Source organism: Sinocyclocheilus anshuiensis, unplaced genomic scaffold (assembly GCF_001515605.1).
Source record: "Sinocyclocheilus anshuiensis isolate Anshui unplaced genomic scaffold, SAMN03320099.WGS_v1.1 scaffold711, whole genome shotgun sequence".
Taxonomy (NCBI): Eukaryota; Metazoa; Chordata; class Actinopteri; order Cypriniformes; family Cyprinidae; genus Sinocyclocheilus; species Sinocyclocheilus anshuiensis.
Window position 1 is genome coordinate 227,859 of NW_015552595.1, and position 10,113 is coordinate 237,971.

At 41.9% G+C, this 10,113-nt stretch overlaps 1 protein-coding gene across 1 annotated transcript in view; it reads left to right on the forward strand.

The window, feature by feature from the left end:
* The first annotated feature begins 387 nt into the window (after positions 1-387).
* The window catches only part of LOC107665641 (transcriptional repressor p66-alpha-like), a 12,549-nt gene continuing 2,823 nt past the window's right edge, over positions 388-10,113 (forward strand). The window contains exons 1-5 of the mRNA XM_016456608.1: positions 388-407; positions 6,238-6,454; positions 9,334-9,457; positions 9,652-9,783; positions 9,961-10,032. Of these exons, the coding sequence (XP_016312094.1) occupies positions 6,246-6,454; positions 9,334-9,457; positions 9,652-9,783; positions 9,961-10,032 (537 nt within the window). The 5' untranslated portion in view covers positions 388-407; positions 6,238-6,245. The remainder of the gene's footprint in view (positions 408-6,237; positions 6,455-9,333; positions 9,458-9,651; positions 9,784-9,960; positions 10,033-10,113) is intronic.

A 10,113-nucleotide genomic window follows, 5' to 3' on the forward strand; every position in this document is an offset into this window, starting at 1 on the left:
TAAACTAATTGAATGAAAATAAAGGAACACATTAAAAGGAATATGGGAACAGCAGCAGAAGTGCCATTTATGACCTTCACGTGTTTATATCCCAACACTGCTCTAACTACACACCCATCTATATCCCAACACTGCTCTAACTACACACCCATCTATATCCCAACACTGCTCTAACTACACACCCATCTATATCCCAACACTGATTAGATGGTCAAAAGTGCTTGATAAACGAGCGATGGATGACTTCAGCTATGAGGAAAGTCTTTTCTGAGGTGGCGTGAGTTATTCATATTTAGTAACTGGAGTGACTGTAATGTGTGTGTGTGTGTGTGTGTGTGTGTGTGTCGCTCGTGTGTCACTCGGCGCATCGGACGTGTTTCGGGCTGAACCGTCTTCAGTTCGCTGCGGTTTGTTTTGATGTTTGGTGCCTGCTGATGCTGAAGCATCTGTGTTTGTTGTCGGTTGCCATGACGTTAGGATGCTGAAGCTGTTGCCGGGTGATGGAAGCTAACAAATCACATGCATACTGAGACGCAAGATAATCACATTTTCCTGAAGGGTGACACTCGGGCTTGTTTAAACATGACGTGGGCTGCTGGACGCTATGTAGATGTTTTGTCAGAGAGTTTTTAAGTTTACGTTGCTCGACTGCATTGCATTTGCATGAGCTGGCGGTAAACCACAGCTGCAGATCTCCGGCCTGATGGGAAGCGTGTCAGTGTGAATCATCACATTCTAGCGCTCTACTCAGAGTTTACTGACACTAGTGTTCATCGGGACACTTTAACCCTTCGCTGGCTGTGTCTACATGACTCTCACACACTGCAGTCAGTGTGGATCGTGATGCATTTATCATCACTGCTGCTTTCACTGATCTCAGTGGTGAACCAGTATATTCATATTTTGCACAAATTGAGCCTTTTTAAAGTGATAGTTCACCCAGAAATGATCATTCTGCCATCATTTGCTCACCCTCATGTCCTTGTAACCTGTTCTTTTTTATTCTATATTTTGAGAAATCTCAGGGATTTTTGTCCATGCGATGAAAGTCAATGGGGTCCAGTGTTGTTTGGTTCCCAATGTCTTTTGTGTCTGTCATACAGGTTTGAATGACACGAGGGCGAGTAAATGATGACTCAATAGTGATTTCTGAGTGAACGATCCATTTCAGAACCATTAAGATTATTTTGCATTATGAAACTCATTTTTAATTGTCCTTACTCCTAAAGTAGTCTTCATGTGCAGAATGTGGGCGTGTTTTTGAACCACAGAGACGTTATAATGAGACAGAAGCTCTGATTAGTCTGTGGCTTAGAAAATAATTTCATGCGCTGGTTTGTGAAAGTGCAGCATGTTTTGTGTCTCTGTTCAGTCAGCGATTCTAATTCAGAATCACATGTTCCTTCAGGAGCAGAAGGAGACACATCTTCCTCTCTATCTCTCTCTCTCACACACACACACACACACACACACACACACACACACACGCACACACACACACACACACACACACAGAGCTCTGTTCCAGTGAGCTGCCTACATAGGGAGTAACTGCCATACCTTTCCAAATCCTAGAATGCATTGCAACAAGCTCTATGAAAATTTTAAATAAATATCCAGTCTAGGGGTGGGCGATAGGGCAAAAATATCATGATGTTTTTCAGGAAAATCACGATTCACGATTTTATCACGATGTTGGTTTTACTATTTTGGAAGTTGTCTGAGCAGCACAGCCAAACTAATTTCCCTATTTTAAAAAACACAGCCTTACAAGATAACAAAATATAAAATAAAATAAAAAGGAATGGCAGATATTTAGGCCAAAGTTGGAAAAGATAAAAATCTTTATCATTATTTTATCTTTGTTATTAAAAAATAACAACAAAGATACACATTATAATACACATAATATACAAATAAAACAAACAGTGCTTTATTTTTCAGGTACAGTAGGTGTATTTAGCAGTAGCATTCAAGACACTGAATCAACAAATATAAAAATAAAAACTATATACACTTCACTGTATAAATTATACAGTGATTCTTATTAAAGCAACTGTTCGAAAGTTCTTCAGTCAAGAGCAGTGAGTGATTTTTCTCTGTTTTGTTGTTTTATTAACATTAAAGGGACAGTTCACACAAAAATAAAAATTCTGTCATCATTGACTCACTCTCAAGTTGTTTTAAACCTGAATGAGTTTCTTTCTTCTGTTGAACACAAAAGTTATTTTGAAGAATCAAGCGGCAGCATGTTTAGTATTATTAGTCTGCTGTCACTTTAAGACCTGCACACATCTAATATCCAGGCACGCATCTGTTTTTCTCTCAACTGTTTACTTTCACTTTAGACATAACCAACTGTGTTTATGTGTAAAGCTTGTGTGTTTTTGACAGTATTAGCGCAATCAGATGTGAAAGATGACTCAGTCCAGTAATCAGGCGGTGTTTGACAGGATTTGTAGTGTGCGCACGCTTCAGGTGTACGCACTCAGAAAAAGCACATGACAGAACAGCACGCCAATGAAATGCAAATAATGTAGTTTTGTGATTGAGAATAAGTGCAGCGTCCCGTGAGTGTAACTCTACCACTGAGTAACATTTGATGTGAATGTATGTGACGTTGTACAGTATATTGAGAGAGAGACGGCAGAACTGCAGCTGATAGAATATGCACTGTAGCGCAATACTACCATATTTCATCAAAAGCAGATCGTGGAGACATTTTAATCATCCACGATCAAAAATCGTCATTATGCTCATTAGAGTATCACGTCATGAGTTTAACGCCATGCACTGAATCAAGTGTTATTTAAATGAGTCGGGAATGAGGTTCTGCTTCGGTGAAGATGATGCTTTAGTAGGGAGCTCACTAGAGTTGGGACAGACCCCGTGATGACCTCTGTGTTTCCAGATATGCGTAGAGTCAGTGTCTCTGCAGGGCTCACGCTCGCGTCAGGCCACAGGAAGTGTCTGCGCAGGGTGTATTTATAGCGTCTGATGTAATGACCTCTCCTACAGCGCTCCTCTAAACGCTGAGCGTGACCTACGTGCCTGTCCGTCCGTGTGTGTGTGTGTGTGTGTGTGTGTGTGAGAGAGAGAGAGTGTGTGGTGTTTGTGAGTGAGTGTGTTTGAGAGTGTGTGTGTGTGTGTGTGTGTATGTGTGCGTGTGCGTGTGTGTGTGCGTGTGTGTGTGTGTGAGTGTCTGTGTGTGTGAGTGTGTGTGTGAAAGTGTGTGAGTGTGTGTGATTGTGAGTGTGTGAGCTCTGTGTCGGTGCAGCGGATGTGGTGTTCTTGAGCTCACTGATTTGAGGGGCTTATGTCGTTCACGGCACACATCAGTGCAGGAAACCCTGGCCGTCATGTTCTCAGGTCACAGTAAACCACTGACATTTGCAGCGCTTTGCAGTTTATCCCATTATCACAGGCTTGTGTGTGTGTGTGTGTGTGCCGTGCAGCTCAAACACGCTGGAGAAACATCTGATGGAGCATTTGATGGATCAGATCGAGGTTCGGTTCAGCAAGTAGGAACAGATTTACTGGATTCATTAGGCAGCTGATTTCTACATCAGACTGCAGCAGAAGATGAAACGATCTTTTGGTCACATGACAGTTTGATCAACACTAGAGTTCAAAGGTTTTGGGTCCGTAGATATTTAAATGTTTTTAAAAGTCTCTTCTGCTCACGAAGGCTGCATTTATTTGATCATAAATACAGTAAAAATAGTTAAATATTATTAGAACTTAAAATAGCAGTTTTCTATGTGAATATCTGTTAAACTGTAATATATTTCTGTGATGCGCAGCTGTATTTTCAGCATCATTACTCCAGTCTTCAGTGTCACATGATCTTCAGAAATCATTCTAATATGCTGCTAATATTTGCTGCTCAAGAAACATTTCTAAATTATCAGTGTTGTGGAAACTGAGATGCATTTCAGGATTCACAGATGATTAGAAAGTTCAAAAGAACAGCAATTATTTGAAATCTTCTGTAACATTATACATGTCTTTACTGTCACTTTTATACAGTTGAATGCATCCTTGATAAATAAGACTATTAATTTCTTTCAAAAAACAACTTTTGAATGTTACATAATGACGTGACGGCCTGACTTCCTGTGCTCTGATTGGATGAATCTCCAGATCAGAATATTCTCCTGTAGTTTGAGTGAACAGGTTCATCACTGGTTTGTCCAGTTAGTTGTTCTGGGCTTCATGGTTTGTTTGGTGTGTTTAATGATTGTGCTTCAGTGAAACAGTCAGTCAGTGTGTGTTTCTGTCAGTTAATTGTTTGATTGCTGGTAATTAGTTATGTGAGACTGCTGGTCTGTCCTGCACACACAGTCAGGCCGCTCAACCATGTGTGTGTGTGTGTGTGTGTGTGTGTGTGTGTGTGTGTGTGTGTGTGTGTGTGTGTGTGAGTGTGTGAGTGAGTGTGTGTGTGTGTCAGCCGCCAGGGACGTGTAACACAACACCGCGGCGCCATTTTATTGCCTGCAGACACCCGATCGGCCCACCGCGGTGGTCACCTGACCTCTGACGCTGCTCTGGGTTGGTCTGTTTCAGTTATTAAGTGAAGGAAAGTGTCAGGAATGAGTCAGTGCTGCTCTGGAACGCTGCGGTCAGTGTGATGATGAAGAGCCGTAACACCGATGAAGACCAGATCAATGTGAGGATGGACTCTAGATAGTCTGTAACGGGTGACGGTGGTTGGATCGCTTCTCGTGATCATCTTCAGATCCTGTCCAAACACACTCAGACCAGCGTTTGACGGACTTGAGCTGGATCTGATTGTTGAATTTTAATACAGTATTATTTTGATCAGCAATATCTGACACCACGTGACTTTAACCGTTGACGTTGTGTTTCTGGTTTACAGCCATGAGATTGCTGTTGCTATGGTTACCGCTGAGTTCAGGAGTCACTCCTGTATTCTGTACACACACACAATGGTAATCCAGATTGTGTTCAGCTTTAAAAAGTGATTGTTCCCAATAAAACTGTGGCCTAACTTCAGAAGAAGAACTGACCCTCACGTCTTTATTTCCTCTGTAGAGCACAAACGGTTTTGTGAAACAACTTTTTATCCACAAACAGATTTTTAAGAATCAGTTTTTAGATGCAGTTGAACAGTGAATGAGGACTGAGGCGTAAAACACCAGGAAGAGTGTGTTCTGGTGCTGCGGTGCTCTGAGATCTTCTCATCCAGCTGGTGAAAGTGTTTGAGAACTAGTGACAGTACTGCTTGACTTAACCAGCAGCACTAACTAGTGGTCTGCAGAACAGAGCGAGGTTCTCCTGTCATGATGCATCTCTACCCACAAAGGGTTAACTCTCGTCTCTCTGTCACACACTTACCGGTTCCAACCGGTTCTCAGGAAAGTGCGTCATGTGCCCCATAGAATCCTGGGAAGGGTCATGTGTGTCTCTGTGATGTCACCGGGTGGGAGAGAAAACAACTCGAGTCAGCTTTCCATTATCTGTGTACGTGTGTGTGTGTGTGTGTGTGTGTGTGTGTGTGTGTGTGTGTGTGTGTGTGTGTGTGTGTGTGTGTGTGAGCATGTGGCTCTTCCTGTCGTACAGGAAGTGTGCTGATGAGAGTGTGCCGTGGCTCTCCTGCAGGAACGAGCTCATGTTGTCTTTCTTTGTCGATGAAACTTCCTGTTGTGCATCACTGGCCCACTGACCTCTGGGAAATCAGACAGGGCTTCACTTTGAACTAAAATCAACACTGAACTGAATGATCTGAGTAATGACACTGTCTGTAGAGCTTCATGACTGATGGATTTTACATCATTTATTTTCCTGTTTATTACACACACACACACACATTATTAACCTGGTTATTGTAATCCTGTGTCACGCTAATTCTGGATTCAGGTTTTTAGATTTCACACTGTGCATTTCTTCTCATCTGCATATTTTTGAGGTTATTGCATGACCTGTTTCTCCACCTGGGCTCATTGGAGCATGTGACAGAAAACAGACTGATGTCACACTTCAGTATTATTAACCATTTATTGACTCATGAACGTTTCTGTGACTGTTCATGAATATTTAATGAGTCGAGCACTGAGGCAGCCTTTGATTGGTTATCTGTTCCTAAACCAGAGAAACCGAGACTTAAAATCAGTCAGTGCGTTAGTGTAAATTAGAATCTGAAGCTGATCCCAGATCAGACCGGTGTTCATGACGATGCACTTCCATAATGATGTGGTTTTTGTTTTGTGTGTTCAGGTGCGGTGATGTCTGAGGACACGGTGAGGCAGACGCGCAGTCAGAAGCGTGCTCTAGAGCGGGACTCTCAGGCCGCAGACGGTAAGCGGCTGAAGCTGGATGGCGTCGAGCGTTCCCGATCAGAGACAGCTGTGGCGGTCCAGGACTCCAGCATCCTGAAGGCCACCATCAAAGTAGAGCTGCAGACGGGAAACGAGCCCATGGACACGAGCAACACGTGAGGAGCCTTTACATGACAATAGCGTGTGTGTGTCTGTCTACAAAACATCAGCTTACTTCATATGAGTGACTTAGAAAGTGAAGGAAAACCACCATCAGATGACCAACATTCAGTGCGATACCTGCCTGTGAATATCTGTTAAACTGTAATTATTTCTGTGGTGCGCAGCTGTATTTTCAGCATCATTACTCCAGTCTTCAGTGTCACATGATCTTCAGAAATCAGTATAATATGCTGATTTACTGCTCAAGAAACATTTCTGATTATTATCAATGTTGAAAACAGTTCATATTTTTGTGGAAACTGTGATACATTTTATTTTTCAGGATTCACAGATGAATAGAAAGTTCAAAAGAACAGCATTTATTTGAAACAGAAATTGTTTGTCTTTAAAGTCTTTAAGTGAATAATCGTCACTGGTCAGGTGGGCATTTAGAGGATCAGGGAATCCTGTGAAATGTTTCCCACAATCCCATAGCTGTTATATGACTGTGGAGCGTCACATTTGATGATGTTGATGAATCAGCTTTAATAAGTGCAGCGATCATTCTGTGAGAGCAGCTGTGTGTGAAACAGGAAGTCAAGTGTGTGTGTGTGTGTGTGTGTGTGTGTGTGTGTGTGTGTGTGTGTGTGTGTGTGTGAGTGTGTGAGTGTGTCCTGTCCCTCAACCCAAAGCTCCCCCCGCCCAAAGTTTCTCCATTTTCTGGCAGCACCTGAACGCTCCTTCACTTCACAAAATGAAGGCCATGTGTCACTAACCGGTTCCAGCCGGCTGGTTGTCATGGTTTCCAGTAGGGGAGGGGGAGGGGTGGCACGTGACATCAGCAGAACATGCGGTGGGTCACGTGACACGTGTTTAGTTGGGTGATTAATGCACAGGAAGAGACTGATCTCACACAAAGACAGTCTCCTCTCTCTGGAGTCCAGAGCGTGTGTGTGTGTGTGTGTGTGTGTGTGAGAGTGTGTGAGTAAGAGTGTGTGTGGGTGTGTGTGTGTGTGTGTGTGTGTGAGTGTGAGTGTGCCTGTGTGCGTGTGTGTGTTTACAGGCCCGTTGAAGCCTTTCACAAACTCCTGCTCATCCTGTGAGATTCTGTTGTATCCCAGCATTACTAGCGCTCAGGTCTCATCGCTCACATGCTGCAGTTTGATGTTGACTGAGTTTGTCTCTGAACACACACTCCGCTGTCACTTTCCCTTTATACTCACCAGTGCAGATTCACAGATTCACCTCATCTAGATTTCTAATAAACATCAATATTGTTGTCTCTGTGATGAATTGTTTTTGTTCCTCTTTTGTAAGTCACTTTGGATAAAAGCATCTGCAAAATGTGTAGATGTAAATATGTGCAGTATGACTTTATGATCATTTACACCAGCGTTTCTCAAACTGATAAAAAGCTAATAATTAAATCATAAAAATGTACAATTAAAAAAATCTTAAAATAAAACCAGTCAACATAAATCATTTACTATAAGATCAAATATTTTTCACTGAGCACTATCAGAGAACCGTGAACATGTGCATGAACTTGAGAGCATATTTGAGTTTGTCTGATGAAGAAACGATTCAGAGAAACGGCTTCACTGCACTGAGGATGTTTGCTGGGCTTGTGATTCTGAGACACTCAAATGCAGATCTGAGGAGCTTCAGGGTTTCAGTCCATGTTCCTCAGACCCGATCAGAGAAACATACGGTGTGTTTGCTCTGCTCTCACTCATCATCACTGATGGATGTCCTGATGAAACTGTGCCTTCAATGAGTTAGTGCTGTTTACTAGTCACTCATCACTAGTCCTGCAGCTGCTAGTGCTGTTCTGAAAGCTGTTAGACTCCTCAGATCACGCGTGTGCTGTTATTTTCCCATCTGCCCTCTGCTGCGTGTCATGTGATCGCTGCTCCTCTGAGCTCACAGCTGATTGGATGATCTCCTATCTGTCCCCCTCTAGTGGACATCGATCTCATCGCTGACCAGCACAGAAACAAAACACTACTAGTTCAGACAGGAGTAATCAGGGCTTACCAATTCAGTCAGTTACTGATTACAAATTAATTGATAAAAATTATAGTTAATTTTGGACTATTTTTAGATTACGTTGACTTATATCATTTATTGCATAGATTGAAATAGGATCATTTTGTAAAATAGTCATTTCAGAGTAGGGTTGCAAAGGGGTGGAAAATTCCTGAAATTTTCCGAAAGTTTAAAAAAATCCAGAAAAGTTTCCAAAATTTTCCTGAAATTTTCTGCCTTTTTGCAACTCTATTCCTGAAAATATATTCTATAAAAAAAAAAAAAAAACTTGAAACTATATATAAAAAAATACGGGGGGGGGGAAAATAGAGAATATATAAAATTATAAAGAGAAAAAAAATAAATTTTTATCAACAACATGAAAGACCCAAACTAGGGTTTGTGAAGGAACTGCAGGGGGTTTGTATAAAAAATGTATATATCATAAAATTTTTAAATAAAACTTATATTTAAATTTGATTACAATTTTAAATAATCAAAATAAAACACGTAAACACAAAAAAAAATATTTTGCCTAAAAATTAAGTATTTTACTGACCTGCATGTCATGTGACCGTTAACCGATATCAGAGAATAAATAAGTTATGAATAATTTACTGCCATTGTGTGAATAATATGTAATCATTTAATTAATAAAAGAGTAGCTAGTCTGATTGAGTATTGTAAAATGTCATATAATCTAATTACGAGTACTTAATTTTTTGGATCTGATTATGTGATCCAGATTAATCATACAAACCTCAGCGTATGTGATGTGTTTATTTCTGCAGCATGTTCAAACACAGCAGGAATGAGTTCTCAGTGCTCTGCTCGTCACATTTAACGACCCTGTGTTTGATTGCAGTGCGATGAAGAGAGAGGCGAGCTCTCCGTCGCCTGAGGATGTGATCGTTCTGTCCGACGAGGAGCCCAGTCCGCCGGTGAACGGAGGAAATCACGTCAAAGAGCTGGACACGGATCTGCTGATGGTAAACACGTGACCTCTGACATGAACAACAACACATGACAGTTACACACGTGTGTTACGGGTCGTATTGAACAGAGATTGTGTTTGTGGACATGCAGTTTCTGTGGCAGATTCATGTGTATTTAGTACTTTTCATGTATGGTATATTTTCTGTTGTGTAATATTGTGTGTGTGTGTGTGTGTGTGTGTGTGCAGAGGAGCTCTCCAAAGGAGCGCGAGCGCGTCATCAAGCAGCTGAAGGAGGAGCTGCGTTTAGAGGAGGCCAAACTCATCCTGCTCAAGAAACTCAGACAGAGTCACATACACAAAGACAAAGGCGCACAGAAGGTACAAACACACTCTGCATCAAACTGCAGAATCTCATGTGACGCTGACCTTTAGTAGCACAGCGATGATTTAGTAACATCATTACTGGCTGACCCAGTGTGTATCTGGAGGTCAAACAGTGTGAAAGGACTTAAACTGACCGAGTTAATGATGATCATTCTGTTGTGTCTCGATCAGCCGGCGGCTCCTGTGTCCAGCGCTCCTCCTCCTCTAGTGAAGGGATCTGCTGCTGGGAAAACAGCACAACCTGTGAGTCCATGAAACACACACAAACACTCACTCACTCACTCACTCACACACACACACGCACACACACTCACTCACTCATAC